The sequence below is a fragment of the Dreissena polymorpha genome, chromosome 12, assembly GCF_020536995.1.
Source record: "Dreissena polymorpha isolate Duluth1 chromosome 12, UMN_Dpol_1.0, whole genome shotgun sequence".
NCBI lineage: Eukaryota > Metazoa > Mollusca > Bivalvia > Myida > Dreissenidae > Dreissena > Dreissena polymorpha.
In genome coordinates, this window is record NC_068366.1 from 7830581 (window position 1) to 7855023 (window position 24443).

The following is a 24443-nucleotide window of genomic DNA, read 5'->3' on the forward strand; positions in this document are numbered from 1 at the left end:
CAAATCAAATCGAATATCAGCGACATTCTAACACAATTCGTTGCAATAACTGAATATAATTATAAGTCACGCGATTATTGAAATGTAAATTAACTCTGTTATATCTATGCAAATCATGTTGGAACAACATGACAACAACGATTCTTATAAAAACCAATAATAAATACAGAAAACCCACAGACATTATTTTTACCAGCGGCAGTATAAAATCACGCCCGCTTGTGATCCAAAATATAAACTGGTCATGGATGATAACAACACTGTCGAGGGCATTATTAGACAAAAACCCCATAGTAAATCATAAGTTAATGTCTTTAAATTTTGATTTAGAAATCAGAATATTACGTAAGAGCATAAGTGTTTTGTTGTGCTTTCTTGGATTATTTTCATGTATTGTATAGCCCATATGTCGAATAAGACAGCTTAGCGATTTTTGTTTCTTAAAGTCGTGTTTGACATAGACATTTATCTGAAATAATTAGTAGGTGAACAGCTTGTTTAACGTGTCAGTAAATAGCTCGCAATAATTATTTTTGTCACCATCCAAACTCGCAGTATGTTATGCCGATTTGCATCGAAATCAATTTTAGAGTAACACGCAACCTAGGGTATTAAAATCGATGTTCAGTCCGGTCAAACGATTGGTTCCGATAATATTTGTTTTGCGAACGATATGCAGAGAATGCTTTTAACAACCATAATACTAATTGGAATATTGGTAAGTCGACAAGAATAGAAGAAGAATATATCAAGGATCAAGTCGTTAAGGAATGTAACTTGAATTTATTTTGAACGATATATCCAGATCACTTCGACCTCAGATCATTCACACTCGTATGCCGGTTATTAAGACAGAAATAACTAATTATTTTGAGTTAAACAAATCAAAGGACATGATCGCCTGGGCTTGTTACCTCAAATTCGTTCCAATATATTTCGATATATTTTTCTCGTGCGACTTAGATTGTGTTTCTTTCTTGGAAGGGTAGGAAGGCACGCATATATTTGAGACGAAAACATTAACGGTCGACCTCAAAATGTCTTTTGCATGATAGACTTGTTGTATATAACTATAATGTTTTCAAATAAGGTTTTCGACATGCAAAAAAAATGTATCTTATTTAAATGGCTCATCCGTCCCACAAAAACCTATGACCTTCACTTTTAAATATACACTTTAAAACTGAAAGGTGTATCATTTTTCTCCATGTAATAAGCCCACCTATTTAAAAGATTCAAGAAAATGCATTTTCAAGAAATTGTGCACTATATTCTTATGTTATTTCGAGATGAATGTGGCCATGCAAGTTGTGCACATCTCTGTACAGCTGCCAGTTTTGCGAATCAGCCGTTATATTTTATGATATTGTTTTGTTAATTGTATTATTATGAAGTCGATTTATCATAACGTCGCGGGACACATATTGAATTTAAGTATTGAATTATACAAATAATTATGTCATTCAAAAACTCATGTCCAAAATACCGTAATGTGTACTGGAACGCAGTGAACTTAACGCTTTATGTTTCGTTTCATTTTCCTCGGTTAGAAAAGAGCAGACGTAAAATATCTTCTTCAGCACGCGAGCTTTCTGCAAACGCCGCGAAAGCAAAGGAGACTAAGGCAAATCTAGCGAAATCGAAGTTTAGGCCCAAGTTTGACCTTGCCAAATCAAGTGATAGTACGGGTAAGAAGTTACAGTAGGGTTAATATACAATTGATATTTGTACAAACATGGTACAATGCGTATCTAAAAACATGTTTCCCCATGTGTTTAAGGTTTTCAACGTTTCTGCTTGGCGACATCTATTATTTGTTGAGTTCTTTGACAATCATAGTATCGCACTATATCAAATTGATGATATGTAAACATATATACTTATTGCGTTAGGAATAGTCCTTCGTGTATCAATATTCACTATAGACATTTTCAATAAGACAAAACACAATTTTATTTATTTATTAAGGTGAAGACAATTGGTTATTAGAGCCGACAACAATGAATATTCAGCATGAACTAGCGGAACTCATTGTATCAGTACATCGTTAGTATATTTTCGATTATTTTTATAATGACGTTTTTTTGTATTGTAATGCCCTTGTGTGTGCCTAATTGTGTTCATGTGTATAATGTTTTGCTTCTGTTTGACACTTTATGGCGATGAAGGCCATGTCATAAATAAAAATCAGCCAGTATTATTAATGTTTAACATCTGCTGGTCCAGCGGAACGTGGAAAGCTATAATTTCTGAGTTCACTCATTTGGCTTTTTTGTAATTCCATTCTCTTGAACATTTCAAGGATAAAATACAACTAAATTGCATATTCAATAAATTGAAGCAAATGATTTATGTTGGAACACATTTGTTAAACAACAGCTTATATTTCTATATAGTTTAATTGTGTTTAAAATCAATGCATAATCGTTTAATATCGCATTTTGTTGTGTATACGGTAAGGCCATAATAATCGAGGATTATATACATACTTACACTTTTCATACTGTCTACGAATCATCAAATTAAGCAAGTAACAATATCAATGCATGTTTTAATTACTGATACAAGTCATATAATTATATAAATATATCCAATGTAAGAAAATAAAGAATGTTAACGCCCTTATTACAATCTGAAAATATCAAACAATATAAAAAATCGCAAATACATGTTAAACATCAATTGACGTGTTTGGTTGAACGTATATTAATTACATTCGTTTATTAAATAAATGTGGCCTTATTGATAAGAAATCTTTATTGTTATAGAAATGTGAATATTTTTACATCTTTAATGTTTTTTTTTCTTTAAGCTCATTCAGAAGTAGAACTTAAACTGGCAGAGGATTCGAAAACAACAGGTTTCTGGCACGACTTGTTCTGCTCAATTCATAACTTTCTTTAAAATATTGATAACTCTAATTCTAGAACCGTTTCCTTCAAAGCCGGTATAATGGATACTTAAAACTTGCAATACGACGTGTTTCCGTTATTGTCCTTTTATTTTAATACAGGAATAGTTCATTTATGTGTTTTGAAATTAGAAGATTTATGGTATTTCGTGATATGTGTATTCACGGTCTATCTTGAGTTCATACCTTTTTACTTGCTGTGTTCATTGAATATTTATGGCCTTATTTACTTGACAACTTTTTTGTTTTTAAATGTCATGCGATTATTTTACATTGAATGTAACTTTTCACCTAAACACTTAAACAGTTAATCCTTGAAGGTTTGTGAAAGTTTACGTTTTTATTATAAATGATTACAGCCTCTTAATGTATTTAATTTTCCAACTTGGCATGCAAACACATCGACATCGGACTTAATGTGTGCCGTTATTATCTTTTCGATTTCGAGTGCTTAGTTTAATAAACAACAAAATATTAATATCTAAGGCTTTATTCATTGTTCTTAAATTCCTTCTGATTATATCCATCTTGTATTTTTTTTTCAGCTGGGCATAAAAAAATAACAAAACAGCTTATTTGCGAAGGTTTGTGGCAGTATGCATTTATAAAATATTTTGTTACACTTCTAAATGCATTTAATTTTCAAACACTGCTTGCAAAATATTGAACTCTGAATGTCTGTGTTTCTTCATGGTCCTTTCGATTTTTGCTTAGATTTAAAGATGACAAAATATTTATACATAAAACACTTATATTTGACACTATTAGTATTAACATATATATATATATATATGTAATATATATATTACATGTTCTCGATTTCATGCTTTATAATTTGCCCCATCAATAAATATATATGGCTTTATGTCTTACACAACAATATTGTTATTTAATTCTACCTCATTAATTCAAACGTATATGTATATATTTCAGCTCTTCGCAAAGAAATAGAAAAACATTTACTCGATGAAGGTTTGTGGTTTTATACATTTGTTCAATTCATTTTTCAAAAGTTATAAATGTTTTCCTACGCAGAACTCAAACATATCGAACACGTAATTTCTATGTACCACCATGATCCTTTCGATTTGAAATATATAAAACTATTTTATATAAATAACACGTTCGTGATCGTATGCCAATATGTTTGCTTCGATCATTAAATACATGTTGCTTTACATATCAGACAATATTATTGTTCTTAAATTGTATCCGATTACTTATACATTGCATGTTTTTCTTTCAGCTTGGCTAGGAAAAAGAGTAAAACAGTTAATTATTGAAGGTTTGTGGCATACACGTAATTAAGATAATTTCTAAATGCAATGCTTGCAAAACCTAGAACTCGGAATTTCTGTGGGCCGTCATGGTCTTTTCGATTTCAATTGCTTAGATTTAAATATGAAACATTATTAATATATAAAATACTTATATATAACACTATGATATATATACATACATATATATATATATATATATATATATATATATATTTATGACATTTTCTTGATTTCTTGATTTCATGCATGATTATTTGCCTCGTCATTAAATATATATGGCTTAATGTATTACACAACAATATTGTGATTAAATACCATCTGATTGTTTCGAACGTGTTGTTTCAAACGTGTATGAATTTATTTTAACTGTGCGCTAAAATAGAGGAAAACATTTACTCGATTACGGTTTGGGGCAGAATACAATTTTTTAAATATTTTTTAAAAGATCTAAATGTTTTCCAACAAAGCACTCAAGCACATCGAGCTCGGAATTTCTATCTATCACCATGACCCTTTCGATTATAAATATATACAACTATTTTATATAAATAACACGATAGTGATCGTATGGCAATTTATTTGCTTCGGTCATTAAATACATGTGACCTAATATATCAGACAATATTTTTGTCTTAAAACTGTATCTGATTATTTCTACATTGTATGTATTTCTTTCAGCTCGTTTAGGAAACAGAGTAAAACAGTTAATTATTGAAGGTTTGTGGCAGTATACATACACTCAATTCATTTTTAAAACTTCTAAATGGATTTTATTTTCAAACATTGAATGCAAACATATTGAAATCGGAATTCATGTGTGTCGTCATGTTCCTTTTGATTTTAATTGCTTAGAATAAAAAATGGCATCCTATAACAAAATTATCAAACGTATTAATGACATATAACACGTTCTTGATTTCATGCATAATTTCTTGCTTCGGTCATTTAAGATATATGGTTTTGTGTATTACCGTCAAAGACTTTATTGTTATTACATTCCATCTAATTATTTCCAGATTGTAAATATTTATTTCAGCTCTGCGAACAGAATTAGCACAGCAGTTACTCCCTAAAGGTTTGTGGCAGTATTTTGTTGTCCCCTACCGGTTTAACCCTTCGTGTTTCGAAAGTTTTTTGTTGGCATTATATTTGTTTTGTAAACGATATGTTCAACTTGATATTTTCTTGATAAGTAAGAATATGCATTTATATATATTTGGAAAACACCGTTGAAATACTCTTTAAAATCACACTTGTTCATTATGTTGTGCTGTCTTGGTTTGCTCAAGGCCTGTGCCCCATTTCCAAAGGTCGAGGTCTCGATGAAACACAGATATATGGCGCCACAAACTATAATTGGTAGAACTTGAAAATGGACTTGACATTACTCTTGTATAGTAAAATAGAATAATCGCATTCTTGATGTTAACCGGTTTAGCCATTGTGTTAATGTCACCTTTCGGCGTATCATAGAATGTATTAAAATAACTGTGTTAATTGGCAAAATTGCAGTTGCTTCCAATTTGGCGTCAACACGTTTAATTATGTTGAAACCTATGCCTGCACTTAAGGGTAAGTACAATTTCGCATTAGATAAATCGTATATATATTCCAAATAAACAATACATTCATGTCTTATTTTATTTAAAATTATAAACACATTAAAATGGAATGTTTCAGATATGTATCGATATGGTTGAAATGAATGAAAATGTGAAATCGGTCACATTAAAAAGTAACGGTTACTTCCAGCTTATCACAACACAAGTTTTGCAAACTAAATATTATGATTATGAGTTACAAATAATTGTTTAATTGATATGAACCAAAAATGATTTTCATATGCAAACTGTTGCTTGGAGTATGCATGAATGTTATGTTCATGATGTGTATGCCCCTGGTAGTGTGGCATATAGCAGTTGAATTGTCAGTCAGTCAGTTTGTCTGTCTGTGTGTCCGTCCGAAAACTTTAACACAGGCCATAACTGTAGCATTATTGAAAATAGCAACTTGATATTTGGCATGCATGTGTATCTAATGAAGCTGCACATTTTGAGTGGTGAAAGGTAAAAGTCAAGGTCATCCTTCAATGTTAAAAGTCAAAACCTACAATCCAAGGGAAGTAATAAGTTTTAAAGGGAGATAATTTATAAACCTGCCAAATGATATATTGACATTATTTCAAAGCGGCGCAATGAGGGTATTGTGTTTCTGACAAACACATCTATTTTTTTTTATATATAAATGCACATCTTTATATACATTTTGTTATAATTGTGCAAAACCTAGTCCTTAGTCCGCTAGATACAAAAAACACTTCGGACCAGTTAAGCGTTTTTATATTCCGCCTTCAAAATGAAATTAAATAATTATTGTTTTTTAATTTAAGCGCTTAAATAATAAAATATTATGAATATAAAAAGCTTCCTATGTTAAAATTAAAAAGAAAAGTTAAACAGTCTACAAAAGTCCCACAGAAAATAAATCAATGTAAGCGGGCAACACCTGGGATTGGTATTCCAATACGGATTCGGACATCACGGATAATCATTAACTTAACAAATAGGTCGCTACCAAATGCCTTTTCTCATTAGGTCGCTACCAAATGCCTTTTCTCATTAGTGTTATGCAAGAAGGAGGTCCGGATTCATTTTATGTTCGAAATATAATAAATTAAATCCGAAGCACCGCAAAATCGTTCATTTCGAGACGAATGACGATGACAAATGTTTGTTTAAAAAAATATACACAACGTGTTTATATTGCTTGATTTCAGATGACCTTCATCTGGAATACGTGTTTCGCAGAGTCAACTCGGATCAACAAGAGTTACTATCTCTTTTGTTTTCCCTATGGACGTACAACATTGCTCCTACTCTTAAAGGTTAAATTTATCGTTTTCCTTTAAATTGACATGTTGTATTTATACTTGTGTGTAATAAGATGTGTTATGATCACGTTACATAAATCATATGCTCTTAATAATTATTCGTTGATTCTACAGTGTTTCATTTTTGAATATATATTTCTTATGTCAGAACTTCTAGTTGCTTCGGAAGTGGTTACGATGGAAGATGTTGTCCATGCTTTAGAAGATGTCAGTTCTCGGATGATCACGTCAGCAAACATTTTCCCTGAGACAATCAGAATGTTCGTTCACTTCCCGATGCTTAACAGAAGTGCTGAACGTTTTCTGAAATGTGGAAAAGGAAATGATTCATCGTCTGCTCGGGGGTCATATGACATGAAACAAAAAAGCCTGACCCAGGCTGATCAATTAAGACGGACAAACATGACTAGGATTAACAGTTTATAATAGCACATGACAGTATCGTTTTTACTTGATTAATTTGAATACTTTATCCTTTATAGTCCTCAGTGATGTAGACATATATAAATCATTCGTAGCAAAAGAACTTACTATCTATTCAGGAATAGATGATACATTTATAATCACGTGTATTGAACATGAGGAATGCTCGAACTTAAACAAATAATCCTTGAGAGTTAACATTATTCTTATCGTGTTTTTCCGTGATTCGTACTGGGAATCGTCCTCAGTATTTGAAGTTTCTCCATATGCACGTTACTTTCCTGTACAATGTATTAAATTTTAATACAATGTCTTATCACTAATGTTATTTTTGTGCACATTGATATCTAGATTATGAAATTTTTCCTAATCTTAAAGGGGCCTTTTTACAGATTTGGTAATATTTTGAAGTTTGTCATTATATGCTTTATATTGATAAATGTAAACATTGGATCTTAAAAGCTCCAGTAAAAAATCAAGAATAAAATTAAAAAAAGGAAAAAAATGTAGCCGGTACCAGGGCTCGAACCAGTGGCCCCCGAGAGTCCTGGAGTTAGTCTGAAGTAAAAACGCATTAGCCCTCTCGGCTATTCCGCCGGGTATACACAGTTTAAGTATTTAACACCTTATATAAGCAATCTTCGTAGTTTCGTGAATTTAAACGACAACAACAGAACTCCAAATTATTCAATCGTTTCGCGTTGCAACGCTTTATATTTTTTAGGTTTTCAAATCGTCAAAAGATACATATAATGGCTATATTGACTATGGTAAATGTTCAGTAATACTAATTCCTCACAAATATCATAACTAAAACGAAAATTTGCGAATCTGAAACAACTTTTTTCAATTTTGTCAATTTACCAAACTGTGAAAAGATTCCTTTAAATAATAAAGGTTTTATTTTCTATTGTTGGTTAGGGTCTATAAATCCCGTATTGTAACTGGTGGAATGTATTTCATATATGAACCGAATACTACGAATACAATTGCAACTACTAGTCAATAGAACCCCGACACGAACACCCTTATATGTTATCATTTAAATGGGAAACTGTTAAGTGTTTTCGTGTATTATGTGTGCACGACACTGTGTCAGATGTTAACATGAACTTGTTAGTATAGATTATGTTATAGTATTTTAAATACATTTTTATTAAAGTTTGTTGAATATAAATAAATGTGAAGGTCTAATTCAAGCAACAAGTATGCTAAGTAAGGCAATGTAAACATAAATCTACTTTTCTGCCTCTTAGTGACGAACTCTTAACAAAGAATTATTGGAAAGATAGAAGAAAGTTATCACGGATCGAAACTACTAATGATCAAAGCGGGTCTCACGATCTCATGACACATTCAATACTGTATATAGTGTAAATATTGTTTTCGGATATTGCAATTAATGGCGAATATAGATGAATTAGCTTTTGTGTATACAACTCACGTGTATGTAATATTATAAATTAAAATAAAATGCACACAAACATTCATGTCGATGAGTCAAGTGTTGTATTTGTTTACCATAATCCAGAAGTGTGTATACAAATATAGAGGAAAATCAAAGCATAAAAATGCATATACAATTAAATATATTGCTTAAAGCAGATCTCAAATTGCATAATCGCACAAACAAATGAGACAAAAGTGTTATAAATACGTCCTTTTGCCATAGCTAGCCAGCTTTGTCATTCCAAAGGTGTAAACCAACTAGTATTAGTCACAGCAATACTCTTTACATAAAATAGATAAACAAACATATAACATTTATCAAAATTCCTTCAAAATGCCATGGTCCTAACATGATCGTAAATTTAGTTTCCAATAGCAAAACACAGCAAAACACTGTATAGGAACAGCAAATACATTAATGTTTCAGCTACTTATTCATTTTACAATACACTACTAAGAAATCTTAAATTTAGACGGAAAGTTGCATGCAACATGCTCTAAACTTTTTCTTCGACCCTGGTTTGCAACGCGGAAAACTGACAATGCAATTTTTAATTCCATATTAATTTGTTCGAAAGCTGTTTTTTCTATAAGCATTGGCTAGATTCTTTCTTTATTGTTGTCGAACTTATCCATAATTGAGGTAGCATTTTATGCTAGAAGTTCGCAAAAAACTGCTTCAGTTTACCATGACAATATAGTCTGATTATTGTTTTATTTAATTTACAACAAGTATGACAAACATGCAATTTCATTGGTTCGATCATCAAAGAGTTGCATAGAAAACGCCTCGAAAATTACAATGATTTTGTATTTTATCCATTTTACACCATGTATACACAAACAATGCTGCCAGTAGTCTCCGAAATTCGCAGCGTCACACATGCATTACTGACAATTTAAATACATTGGCGCAGACCATTTGAACGAGGCGTCTTTACTTGAGAGTACTGCAAATAACTATATCACAGCCAAAAAGATCGAGCCTTCTTATCAAAATTGGCCACTGAACAAAATATGAATCTATGCAAATGAAATCAGCTCGTAATAGGAACGTCATAGATGTTATGACAGTTTAGTCGAATACTGTCATTAAACCGGTGATAAGAAAATGACAACATTATAGCAGCTTACTTTAATATCCGAACACCGAATGAACGTAAATCTTTAGATAATTTAAAGTTGACAGTTATCCAAAAGCTAGATTGCAAAATCATTTTAATCATATTCCATATTATTATATAACACGAACTGAAGCATATTTAAGCAGTTAAGGAATAAATTATATGAATCACATAAATATTAGAAGAATATGATACAAATATATATAATATATATATATATATATATATATATATATATATATATATATATATATATATATATATATATATATTATATAACAGCACGTTACACCTCAATTTATATAAGACCGCATTACTTTCTTTCTGTTATTTGTCTTAAGATATAACATTTATTCATAAGTATTAAAACCCAAACTGATATTTTTCATGTATTTATATCATCTCGGTATATGTTAATTTGATCAAGAAAACTGAAATAGTGCGATTAAAGGCAAATTATATCTAAGCTTCTATAAAACAAATTATAGGCTCTCGTGGTCCTTTGTACGCGTTCCAGATACAACCTAATAACACAGATTATATTATGACATGAGAATAAAGCTTTAGACATCAAACAATCTTACCTTTGTGTTTCAACAAGATGGTAAACCAAACTAAACTGCGAAATTAAAATTAAAAGTTAAAACAATGAAATTCAAGTTAAACGTTGATTTGGTTATCACGCAAACCAGTCACATCAAAGACCGACCGCCCAACATGTGCACGATAACTTAACACATGTCTCGATGTAAACTCAACACATTATGTAGATGGGTTTCCAGGTAAATGGACACGTCAGATAACAATGTGTATTCACATAAATTATATTTGTATCAACTTACAGTGTTTCAAAAATAGATTTCGAGGAGTTAAAAAACAAATAGCTTCACCCGTAAGACTTGGAATCTGTGAGGCTTCTGTATTGTCATTTGTGCTCAATTGAAGCACTTACGTTTGGCAACATTGTTGTTGTTTAAATAATGTCACGATATTACAGCGATTTACATGCACCACTTTCAAGTTTGTATTTGAAAACATTTTGGCCGAAAATTAACAATAATGTGTCACTTATAGCCCTTCTTACAGTCAGCTGTTTTTTCATGTAACGTAATGAGATATGTGGGATTTCACTGTAAGGAATTACATATATTCAGTTTATATGGTTTCGACAGGTTATACAGCCTATTCGTTGAAAAAAAAAAAAGTTGGTGACACAGTTAGTGCGGATTTCATTACGCAAAATGAAGTTTATGTGAATAGTCAGACGTTTGAAATACACATATATTTGTTGGGAAAATGTCCTCCTTAATTTGTCAGCGATATACACACTTTACGCACTTTAAAGTCATTATTCAACTGTTCAAGATGCTATATAGTTATATTCTCAATAAATTTGATATTTTGATTCAAGATATATACATATTTTTTATGTTTTGGGCGTGAGCAAACATGGACTTCTCTTTTATAATTCAGGAAAAAACATTGTCGTACATAATGATCAAGTGTACTTTAACTAAAGTAATATATTTCTCTCCACCGGAGAGGACACGAGGTTCCCCTTCGTTGTATATAATTATAGCACGTTCGTGATTGTTTTGCATTATTATTTGCATCGCTAGTTAAATAAATGTTTCTTTATGTATTAGAGAATTTTACTGTTTTTAAATTCCATGCGATTGTTTCTACCTTTCATGTATTTATTTTAGCTCGGCTAGGAAAATAGTAGAACAGTTCATTATTTATTTATTACTATTTATGTTTTTATTATTTAATATTTATTATTTGCCAGGGTTTGTGGAAGCATATATTTACTCATTAATTTTTAAAATTACTTAATGATAGGCAAACAGTGAAACCAAATACACTGAAATCGTAATGTGTGTAAGTCCGTCGTTATTAAGTTATCACGATGTTCCGTCGCGTCACAATCCCATTTGTCTATCACAAATGCCAATGCCAAAATAAAAGGTCAAAATGTAAACTTTGGAGTTATACATGCAATTCACATATATCTTGTATATCGTCCATTCATCAGAAACTTATAACAATTGTTTGCGATATGGACCCTGCAAGTTCCGTGTTACTCTTGTCGAACCAGCTTTAAAATTCATACCACAGTTAGAGATCCAATTCAGTAGGTGAAAAAAGTAGATTAATAACATCACCATACGTCATGCAATGGTAGGATAAAAGGCCACGCATGTTTGCCATGTTTAGTTGGCGTGTCGCTGATACGATCCGTTCCTCCAGCTAACAACTCAAGATTTAACGTAAAGGTCAAACGTTATGTTTTGGCATAACACGTATTATGATTATCAAAACAAAAAATTACAGCAGCTGGTGACAAATGTTTCCAATCAGTTAACGTCAGTGTATCGCCTACGATGCATATCTCTTATTTAGAAGCAAAGCTCACACTTAGAATTAAAATGCCAATTCTGAACTGAAACCGCAAGCAAGAAATATTTTTTAAAAACACTGACTTTGTATAAGTTTTACTTATCATTGTTTACATAGCACCATGTAGTGGTGGCGGGCTCTGTGTCATATTGTGTCATCATTTTGCTTATGTAGTAAACAAAGTTAAACTTTCTCTGAAACCGCAAGTCAAACAATACATGCCAGCCATGTTATAGGGCATATTAGACCCGACACAAAAGGCTCTATTATCTTTTTCGCTCCGTATCGTCTAGATAGTCAGAAAGGTTTTTATAAAACGTTCGTAACATATAAATGTGCTAGAGATTATGTCCAACAGTAATGTGTTTATTACGCCGGCTTAAGGTCATGCACATACTTGCCTACCTACTGCTATGTTCGACCAAGTATTCAAAGCAGTTACTTTCTAGCTCTGTTACTAAGTAGCTATACTTGCAATTATTGTTGAACACACAATGCTATTATATTGACAATTCAGGTACGTATAACGGGAAATGGTATATATCGAGAACAAATACATTTTAGTAAGTTGTAAGTATATTTGTTTCCTTTTAATATTGTATTTTCTTTTTTCAATCTCATAGTTCATGAATATGGCATGTTTTATAGTAACATGTATCTGTGCTATTAGTGTTTTGTTGTAATTGTTTTGTTTTACTTGTGTAGGTATGTATGCATCGAATCTCAATGGCTCTGTAAATACTTAAGAAATAATAAATCTCAATCGAGGTGTGTTCTGTACACTTTACTTATGGCGGAAATACACAACTTATTTCATAAATACAATTATACAGCTAACACATGGACACTATCATAAAGCAACAACGTGTGTGACGCCTCGTTAAGATAAAACTCTTAAATTTAGTTTTTTTATTAGTTGTTTTTATGTGAAATCAAACACCGCAACAATTAATAACAAAGAAACACATGAAATGGAATTAAATAACACGAACCCAGAAATGAAGATTACCGATATGAGATGTTTATCATCTTTCACATTGTACTATAATATCCGCACCATTGAATGCTCAAAAGCATCCTTGACTGGAATGACTACAGACAATTTCGAAATGCTAGGTTTGTACTGACTCACAATCCGCCATGAACTCTTGACCGCACGTACCCGGTTATGGTATTTCTTTATGCTCCGTTCCCACACTTTATATACGCGCTACAGTATATATTGTTCTCTTTATTGTGACCGAATGTGGATAGGTCTTAGATTTTGTATTCAATGTTTACAATTGTGTTTATCGTTGAAAATTAAAAAACTTATTTTAATATGAGCATCAGCTCTAAATTATTAATAGGGATTATCTTATGTAATCGTATGAGATTCTTTTGTATTTTCAAAAGCGCGATAAGTCATATATGTTCGTACTTTCACGTTGTATTGATCGCATGCGATCGTGTGTAAGAAAAATATGTCACATTCTGGATCGATATGTTGCAATCTCATTAAATAACAAAGTCGAAAGTCAATCGAGCTAATCTTAATTATACCGGTTTTGAAGTGGCTATTATCGTTACTGTCGTGGCCATTTTAGAGTTTATTATTTGATACGATTTGTGCGCACCCATACGTCAGGATAACTTGCTTTGCACCTGTTATATTCTTACAATTTGCAAATTGCAGATATCACGATCGAACACAGCCGTTTTAAAACGACCCACGATCAACACCATTGGAATCACTGACTTCGAAATTTAATATTGGCTGAAATATCTGAACGGATAACCACAATTTGTTCATTATTAAGACTACTTTTACAATGGTGATGCCAATCGTGACAGAGGGAGCTAGCATAACATCGCCGTCTATTGAGACGTATAATTCCCCAACTGGAAATTTGTTTAAGATGATCGGATAAGTTTTTGACAAGGTTTTATGACAAAAAGTCTAAAACGTTGACCACACCATAGGATAATTACAGATGAGATTTATAATGGACCGCTTTACGGTTTATTATAACATCACGACTGTCTTGTTATTGATAACTGGAATCTAATATTTGACATGTCGACACGATGTTTTATTAATTATCTTTATAATATTATACGAGAATGTGTTCAATTTGTTCGCCAAATACAAGTTGAGCCTTGCCAATAAAGTTCGAAACTCGCCTTATACGAGAAAAAAGCGGCCAATATGGAATGAACACGGCTAATACGGAAATAGGTCGGCCAATACGAGATTCAGCCAATCAGAAACCAGGAAAAACTCGGCCTTATATGAGAATCTAAAATTTCGACAATTTTGTCGCCATTTTGAAGTTGTTTGCTTAGTTTTGGTGCAAAAATTTAAATCCTTTAAAATATACTTTAAGCATTCAGCCTCTAATATATTCAGCTCCCTTTTTAGACAATAACAATAGTGCAGTGTAACCACAACAGTAAGGTTCAATATTTAAGCGTACATAAATAACAACTTTCAATAATTTCAATGAGCTACAAGTACAATGAGCGCTGAAAGCAAAAACTAATTCGAAATCATGGAGGATTTACACATTACAAATGCAATTCCTAATGGCAATAAGTAAGTTTTCAATCCTTATTGCCTTTCTGAGTTGTATTAAAAACAACGGTAGTGGATCCAGTGTGGCTGGAAATTGGAATGTAACTCAGGTAAATACTTATTGCCTCAGGCCAATACGGCTGTCTTTAGCTCAATAACAAAGCCAATATGATTTCAACTAATAAATTACAAATGTGGCTGGGAACGATACTTTAACTCCTTCGGCGCTGACGTTGTTAACGGGAAAAACGTTGCAAAGTTGTGACAATATTTCGCGTAATGTTCACACGTTTTTATTGCTATAATTATCTGATTTCTTTTATTTATTTTCCGAAACCATCTATGATTACCCAATGAGTGAGTATGTTACGGTTTTTATACGATAACTTTAGTATAGTTTAACCATAGCTTATTTATAACCCATCGTACACTTCGGCACCGTGTGACTGCATCAATTACTGGATTACTTCCTGCTAACAAAAAGGCTAGTTTTTCTTTCTTTTGTTGTTACCATAGCTGATTTATAACCCATCGAACACTACGGCACCGTGTGACTGCATCAATTACTGGATAACTTCCGGCTAACAAAAAGGTTAGTTTTTCTTTCTTTTGTTGTTGTTTTCTTTCCGTCAAATAATGTGAAATTGGTCGGAAAAGGATATATCCCATATACATTGAACCACGTCTGTAATATTATAGACAACGAACATGCTCGATTCCATTTGCTGATGTTTTAATCAATCAGCGTTACTGGACGCTTGGATACGTACATAGTTTATATGAGCTTCTCAAAGACCTCGACTTAGAAAGCAGACTGGCTAAAACTCTATCGAATAGAGGTATGCATATACATGTAAGCATCGTCATATAAATATACGACATCTCCCCTTTTTTTCAATAATTTCTATGTTTATATGTAGGCTTCACAGTCCTAAATATAACAGAGAAACTTTGAAACATGCAGTTGAAGTCCTTGAAAACATACAGTACATGAATATATTTATTACTAAAACAAAATGATCACTGAACTTCTTGTTGATGGAATGTCCCAACTCTGTAGACTCCTGGAATGTTTCTTGGTGGAATGTTCCGAATGTTTATATTGAATCATCATCATGTAATGCTTAATTAAATTTTCAGAAGTTATTTCTTTGAAATGAAGAGAAAAAAACAAAAAATAAAAACAAAAAACACATAATAAAATGTATAACACTTGACTAGAGCTATGAACTGTTATTAACACCTATTGTCTTAGCAACAAATTAAAATGAGAAGTTTCTTCAGTATTTGTTATTTATGAAACTCAGCTAAATATAATGATATATGACTGCAAGGGTTTATTACGCCCATTAACACTACAGATGACTTTGTCATCACAAAATCACTGTATTTTAGGGTTTATTGTGCCCATTAACACTCCAAATGACTTTGTCATCACAAAATCACTGTATTTTGGTGGCATCTTAACGTTTCGACCGGAACGTGTGGTTGTTCCCTCTGTTGTTGGTACTGGTAATGGAATATCAGCTGGAGGTTGGTGGTTATTTTCTGATTGGTGGTTATCTTCCGGATGTAGATAAGGAACATCTTCTCGGTCGTCCCCATGTGGTGTAAAACACGCCTTTGTAGGACGAAGGTGTGTACGATTGCGGCGATATAATTCCCCATTGCTTTTGTAACGAACAATGTAAGATCTTGAAGATTCACTGTTTTGAACTACTGTTGCCGGTTCCCATTTTGAATTTTCTTTTCGTTTTATGATCATTTGTTGTCCAGGTTGTAAATTAATCTGTTCTTTCGAACAGTGTTTATCAAATTGGCTTTTGTTCTTTTTCTGCAGAAAACGTTTTTTCTTAATATGTTGTTGGTAGTCGTTTTCTGCAAAAGCGGCTTTGTTATTGATAGTGTCGTTTTCAGTCGTCTACCGAGGAATAGTTTTGCTGGCGATTTATCTATTCCTTCTATATTAGTGTCTCTATAGATCATGATGGACAAATATGGATCACTAGCTTTCACTTATGCTTCATATATTTTGTTTTATTATAGGAATGCTGATGATAAACAAGTTGTCATCATATCCTATTTGATTTACTAATTCTGACTCTTGTGTTTCAGAATCTTAAAGAAGAGATGCATTCACATTAAGATGCATTCTTGTTTTAAATTGTAATGTGTTTTATCTTTCATTGATGAACTGAGAAAAAGTGGATAATTAGTGTGTCCTTATGTGTTTTTCTAATTTTAGTGCATTGAACAATGAATGCAGATAATGTATTGATTATTTTCAGTACATGATATGGATAGTTAGAAGTATTGGAATGAAGTATTACATGTATATGTGAAGTATTATATGTGTAATTGAATACACATGCAGTTAAAAAAGTCGAGACGCCTTTTAGGAGGAGGGGGATAATGTTACCCGGTGAACTTTTAGTGTATTGTCACCTCAATGGTACCGAAAATATGTAGAGGTGTGAGCCTAGAATTTTTCGGCGGAAGTCGGTTAGCTTGTAAAAGAATGTAGACATTTTGAATTTAGAATTTCATCAGGGAATGTCTCTTGTCATCCATTGACATATCATTTATCTTTACTTTAAATAAGAAATATGGATATCTAAGGCATGTTGTCAGATTGTTAGTGGTGTTGATAATGTTGGAAACTCGGGTGAATTTGCTATTTAATTTTATGTCGGTGTTGAATTGAAACCAAGCGCCATTTTTAAATCTTAGAGTATTAATGTAAAACAGGCTGTCACAATACATCTGATGATATACACTTTTCGCATGCTAACAACATGATACAGCAATCACTGCACTAACAAGAGAGAGAGAAAAGTTCGAAGGCGTCGGTTCGAAAGAGTCTAGAGTACCACATACTCTGTAAGTAATGAACTGTCTTTTTCACGTTATTTTATTATTGTTAAAAAAGTATTTTTATATTGTCTATATGTGTTTCTTGACCTTTTTGAAAAAAACATTCTTTTATGCTTAAATCATGGGTTTGGCATACAAGGTCATATTGATGATAGAAGGTCATTATGATTGTTTTGATATGTTGACATATGTTATCTTCTTGAATGTTAATATATTTCAGGAAATACGTGGTATTTATATTATTATTAAATTGTATTAGGTTTTGTTCTTTCAGGGCGAGTGAAGGGAAGACAATACTAGAAATCTTATTTTGTTACATGTATAATGTGAATGAAGAAACACTGGTTTCATAGTCATTAAAGAGAAGAAATTTGAACTTACAACTTAGTTATCAATTATTTTGATACATAAGAAAAACCCAAAGAGTTACTCTAGGCTTAGGCTGTTTTTCTCCTTTCCGGTCCGAAAAATTCCCCCTAAAAAAATATATATTTTTTTTTTAATAGAAAGATGTGTCTCATGATTATAATATCTCATTTCTATTTTAATTTAATCTTATCAAACATACTAAATTATGAAAAAAAGCCATGAATATAGTGCAAACATGTACATATGTTATAATGAGAGAGTAAGTATTTTCCCCCCAAAGTAGTTAAATTGTGCGTAAAATTTCCCCCACATAAGGGCAAAGGCCCCATCCCCCACAACCCCCCAACAAATCTGCCTTAAATCAGAGTAGATGAGTTATAGACATTAATTGACCAGTCGCCAACTCCGCCCACATTTTGTCGATCAGCCAATCAGATATCGATTTTTCACACACCCCTCAGCAACGCTTATCTGGCCGCCATTTTGTCCGACAAACAAAGCGTGTTGTACATATGGAATGGACGTAATTTTTAAGAGTTTACACAGATTTTATATCAAATGCATGATCATTACTGTTCGATCATTATTCAAAATTGTAGGTGTTATACATACTTTATAAAAGGTTATTATTCTATCTTTATTTCTTGAACATATGAACGAGTAATGAGAAAACAAAAGCAATAAATAGTTTAACCACACCAGGTGTGTATTCTATAAAACGTGTTATACCGTTTGATGCACAATATTATTAAGCAGTTTGGGCAACATAATAATTGCCACACGTGCTAATTAATCTCAGCGTAATTGTCCATGATAAATAAATAACAGTATGTTGCGTGGATCTCAGAATGAAGGAACATTAAGGTATTGTTAGGTACTGTACACAAGAAAAGAAAACTATTTAATTACTTAAATGATTTCCAATTATATATTTATTTTCTGTGGATCATAAACAAGGGAAATCATTATAAATTGTTGACTTAAATATTGTTTTAACTAAAGTAAAAACAACACAAAGGTGATTTCAACGCGGCTTTGCCAGCTTAAAGCGACTTCAAGTGTAAAATGTACGGCTTATAATACAACAACAACATTTCTAATACAACATATATTGATACGGGGAGAAATGTGAAAATTGCAATTAACATATGAGGGCCCTCTTGTTATAAATAAACAAATGCATAATATGCTAAATGTATTCAATTCGAATGTTCGTGAACAGCACCGTAATACCAACATTTCATTTTTTGATAGTAAAATGTAACAGGTTCGCATTAAACATAAATGAAATAAAATGCATATTAGACTATCTGTTTATTAAACCACGAAATTAGGCCTGTATTAAATTATGGTTACAATCAAAATTTAATTTATATCCAAATAAAAAAAATCGGTGTCTTTTTAAAAATAACACAATAAAACAAAGATCTAAACATTTTTAAGAAACTAAAAACCCATCATGATATGGATATGTCATTTGCATTTAATAAAAATATTTTCAAAATTATATATGAATAGCCACCGGGTTCGCTGTCAGACGGTTGAATACAAGTTCAAAATCAATATGAAATAAATGCTCATTTTTACAACGGATTTTTCATCACTTCCCTATATAATATGTATAAGAAACGCTTCTGATAGTCAGTCTGCCGTTAACTCATTTATTTTGATTACGCCATTTCTCTCTAAAGTTTTTATGATTGTATTAACGTTTTACAAAGCAGTTTAGGTTAGTGTGCGGCTTTAATAATTTATTTTATATCAAAGAGCATAATAAATCATTACAAATGTAGAATTTCCCTCACGTAATCCGCTATAATTGCGATCTGCTTGTCGGAGTTTTCTAATCACTAGACCACGTGACTATGTGGGCGGAGCGATCGATAATTTGGCGACTGGTCAATTAAAACAGTTTTTATATTTTCCCCAAATATTTCTCTTTTGCACTATATTTTCCCCTTTCACCCAGCGTCCAGCGTCTTCCCCTTTCCCTAAAAATACCCCTGAGTTTGTCTTTAAAAATGAGCCTACTCATTCTAGTCAGCTTGCACTATATGTATTGATGCCTTGATATGTATTATTTGTGGCAACAACAACAACTCTAGATTGGATATTACATATTATTGCTATGCCTTTTTTTGTCACATTCCAATACATTCATACAAATGCTGCCCTATGCAAATGATATTATTGTGGGTGTTTTGACTAATTCTATGAACTTTTACCTGTTGTATAAAAAAATTAAAAATAAATCTTAAGTATTAATATATTATAATTACAATGTATTTTAGAGTAATGAAGTTAAAAACTCCAATGATGTGGAACTGGAAGGGTTGAAGCGTGGACTAAGGAACTTGGCGACCAACCACATGAAGGTTACTGATCTTACGACCGACAGACATGTACAAGTTCGCAAGTTCATGCGCGAAGAAACGGAAGACGTCGTCGGTCCTTCTTGCTCAGACGGTGCCAAATCCAACGAGCCAGTCTTTTCAACTTGACAATTACACAAGCCATGCTGTAGCAGATTCTTATTTTAGTTTACATTTTAACAAACTTATTCAGCTTGTATATAATAATATATAATTTATATTTTACTGAAAATATGTCAGAAATCAGATGTTGTAAGCATTTTCACATCATGTTGTAGCAGGTTGTTATTGTAGTATACTTTTGAAAAATGTAAACAGCTTGTATTTATATATTTATTTCAAATGTTGAAAAAAAAATTAACTGGCATTTGTAAGTAACCAAAAATCAGTGTGTAGCCAATTTATACTTCGTTTTACAATTAGATAACCCAGTCATCTTGTATACACGCGTATTTTAATGTTGATTAAAATTGTTGTCTTTTGTATGTTATTTTTATTATTTGTATCAAAACATGCATACAGTATGAAGTACAAATAACAAATTCACACAAAACATTGTGTTATTTAATGTCTACAGTGTATTTTCTTTACAAACAATCTGTCCTGGTTTCATTAACATTTTAAAAAACTAATGACAACTTACTCATGTATTGGTTCTTCATCACCGATGGGACCATTTACATCAAGGAACTCATAAAACGAAACTTCAATGACATCTGAATGGAGACAGTTAGCTTTGAAGCCAGTGTGCTCAGTTATGCACTTTACCCCTGCCTCGTCCATCCTTTCAATCATCTCTGGGTATTCTGTGCAGCATTTGCACTCAATCTGCACACGATATGGTGTGTAACATGAACATGCACACCTGAAAATAAAAGCAATACGTCGAATTGCAAGACACAAATTCGTTCTTATCAGAACAGTTCAAGTATCAGTTCTAATTTATAATAATTAGACGATATAACCTAGTCATATTCAACACGCTTGTACTGTAGTATAACAATCAAAGAATTATTTTTTTGTTATTTTTTGCCGACAGGTGCATGTAACAAAAAAGTATATATACCAATCCGTATTCCCAACACGATGGTCGTCTTGAGCATCGGCAAAATTTTCCTCGCTGTCCCGAGTCAGAATCAGAAATATGTGACTGACTGTCACTAAATTCTGGCTCATACATATACGGTTGAACGGAAAACTCATCGTTATCACTATCATCTTCCATTTTTCACCAATTTTTCTAACTTAAGTTGCAAGAGATAATATATCCGAAGCCATTTATAATGCCGGCTCGTTATCGAGTCGTTATTGAGTGCATGTGACGTCACTTCCGGTTTAAATGAAAATGGCGAGAACATCGGAATGTGTGAAATATCGCGATATCGCGACTTTGTTCTATTCGTTCTCGCTAATAACACCGTATTTGAAATGAAGTGAGGTGCGGAATAGTTTAGATATGCACTAAACTCAATTAATAAAGGTGTTTTACGGGTTTTTAAAACCGCGGCAAGTGAACGTTAACAGATTTTTTATTGTCTGTACCCCTCGTTCAACCAGTTCATTAGATTGTGGGTACATTGGAGAACTAGTCACATGCACGAAACCGTAATTTATGGCAAATTTGGTAAAACAAGCTTGGGAAAACTTCGGTCCATTGTCTGAATAGAGTTCATCTGGTATGCTATATTTTGAAAATTTGCTCTTTAAATACATTATGGTATTCTCACTCGACAAGTCGTCTAGTTTCGCGATTTCAGGCCATGAAATGAATTGATCAACAGAAAGCAAGTAGTTTTGTCCCTTGAATTGGAATAAATCCACGCTTATTTTTGACCGCGGCTTTTCTGGAACTTCTGTAACGACTAATGGTTGTTTTGGATTTCTATTTTGGTTTTCTGCACATTTCTCACATGCGGCTACCTTATTTTCAATTTCAGCGGACATTCCCGGCCAAAACAGCGTTTCCCAAGCTCTGCTTTTGCATTTGGTGATTTCAAGATGTGCTTCATATATTTTGTCCAACATGTCTGGTCTCAATGATTTAGGCACTATCAGTTTGTGAGACTGTCCCGTAATCGTTCATAGTTCATGGACGACACATAGTTACTAACAATGTTCATTTCTCTTAAATTACCGGCGTGTAGCCTATCATTCGATATCTCGTCATGCGCGAATTGCCAAGATGACGAGATTTGCATTAACTACCATTTTCTCGTGTCACGCATGGGACAAGTCGGTCCCTCTCTATTAAAGCGGTTTCTCTGCATAAAATAGGATAAAATATTCAACAACACCATGTATCAGTTTCTAGTCCAATTTAATGTCTAACATACTTAATATTTTCGGTTATACAAATACAGTCTGATAGCTACATGATCGTATCTTTCTCGATCCGTACGTCTCCAAGTCTAAACGCTAACTGAACTATTCCCCTCTAACATTTGCCCCATGAAACTCTGTTATGAATCCCATTGGTCAGTGTTCTATGCGTGTTTATTTCTGATTGGCTGAATTACAACTTAGGACTGGAGAAGTCACTATTCAAGTATGCACCCGCTAATCAGCATTGTGATACCAATAAATAATGCAAATACAGCCCAAGGCTTGTGTTAACAGCATCGTAACCCCTTTGTTGTTAAACATACACCAGATCCAAATATTTAATCTTTTTGATATACTTGTCAATATTTCGTACATAAAGAAAACCCAAATATTTCACCCAATTTCTCATCATTATTTGACACAACTTATCCTCTCAATTTGATTTTTATGTATTTTAGGATACAGAAAAATCTTTAAGAATGTAAGTATGGAAGTAACCGAAAACATATTAATACATACGATGTAGAAAATCAAACACGCAAACATGAAAACATAAGTGACTAAAACATATATATGATGAAAATCTGCATATTATTAATGAAATTTTTATCGAATGTTTCTGCTGAAATAATAAAACGTCGGAATATTTAAATAGTCAATGTCAATCACAATGAAGTGGTATGCGTCACTGATTTGGAAAATCCAATACGAATAGTGTCCATTTTCGACATCTTTGCTGGAGGCGATGTGGCGTCTAGGTGAAGAGATGAGACGTCCGGTTGGATAGTATGTGACATCTGTTTGTAGTTGGTAACATGAAGTCGATTGAAGACGGTGGCTTCCGAATGAAGACGATGATTGTCAGTCGAAGAAGCTATTGGTCCTCGGTTGTCGCACGATTTAGAATACTTCAAACGTTTATTATATATAGTTCTGAAGAATGTCTGCATTCATGACTGTAGTATTATAATTATTGTTTATGTACACGTAATAAAGGTAACACACACATATATATAAGTTCATAGACGATAAAATGTTCACCTAATATATGTACAACGTACGCGCGATTTTTCATCATCAAGTCCTTTCATATCATCGTATCTTTAAAAATCATTTTCGACGACGCGTGAAATGACCATTAACAGTCCACTCGTTGTATGGTACTGATGCTGGTTCACAATTTGGATCAATGTCGACAATGTTGGATCCTAATTGTAGTCGTCTGTTACGTCATCTGATTCTGGACGGATACATCGTCGTCGAAGATATCTGTATGTCGATGACATATTCTTCTTTGTCGGGGTGTTAAGATCTGATCACGATCTCAAATGCGTTATGAACGCATGTTGCTGCAGGCAAACCACGCCAACGATGTCAGGAGCGCTGTTTTTCTCCTTAACTTGTATCGCATTGGCAAATCGTATAGGGTAAATTACATGAAATGATAAACGGGCCTTCTATTTACATATTTACAT

At 32.6% G+C, this 24443-nt stretch overlaps 1 protein-coding gene across 9 annotated transcripts in view; it reads left to right on the plus strand.

Moving 5' to 3' along the window:
- Window positions 1–8994, plus strand: part of LOC127853635 (uncharacterized) — a 56228-nt gene extending 47234 nt beyond the window's left edge. For 6 of the 9 annotated variants that reach the window (XM_052388309.1, XM_052388311.1, XM_052388317.1 and 3 more), the window contains 11 exons: window positions 1551–1688; window positions 1969–2046; window positions 2813–2860; window positions 3457–3495; window positions 3845–3883; window positions 4158–4196; window positions 4870–4908; window positions 5228–5266; window positions 5704–5763; window positions 6968–7075; window positions 7230–8994. In XM_052388309.1, the coding sequence (XP_052244269.1) occupies window positions 1551–1688; window positions 1969–2046; window positions 2813–2860; window positions 3457–3495; window positions 3845–3883; window positions 4158–4196; window positions 4870–4908; window positions 5228–5266; window positions 5704–5763; window positions 6968–7075; window positions 7230–7507 (905 nt within the window). In that variant the 3' untranslated portion in view covers window positions 7508–8994. The remainder of the gene's footprint in view (window positions 1–1550; window positions 1689–1968; window positions 2047–2812; window positions 2861–3456; window positions 3496–3844; window positions 3884–4157; window positions 4197–4869; window positions 4909–5227; window positions 5267–5703; window positions 5764–6967; window positions 7076–7229) is intronic. The other 3 variants (XM_052388313.1, XM_052388315.1, XM_052388316.1) reach the window with 3 other exon arrangements.
- The last annotated feature ends 15449 nt before the right edge of the window (window positions 8995–24443 follow it).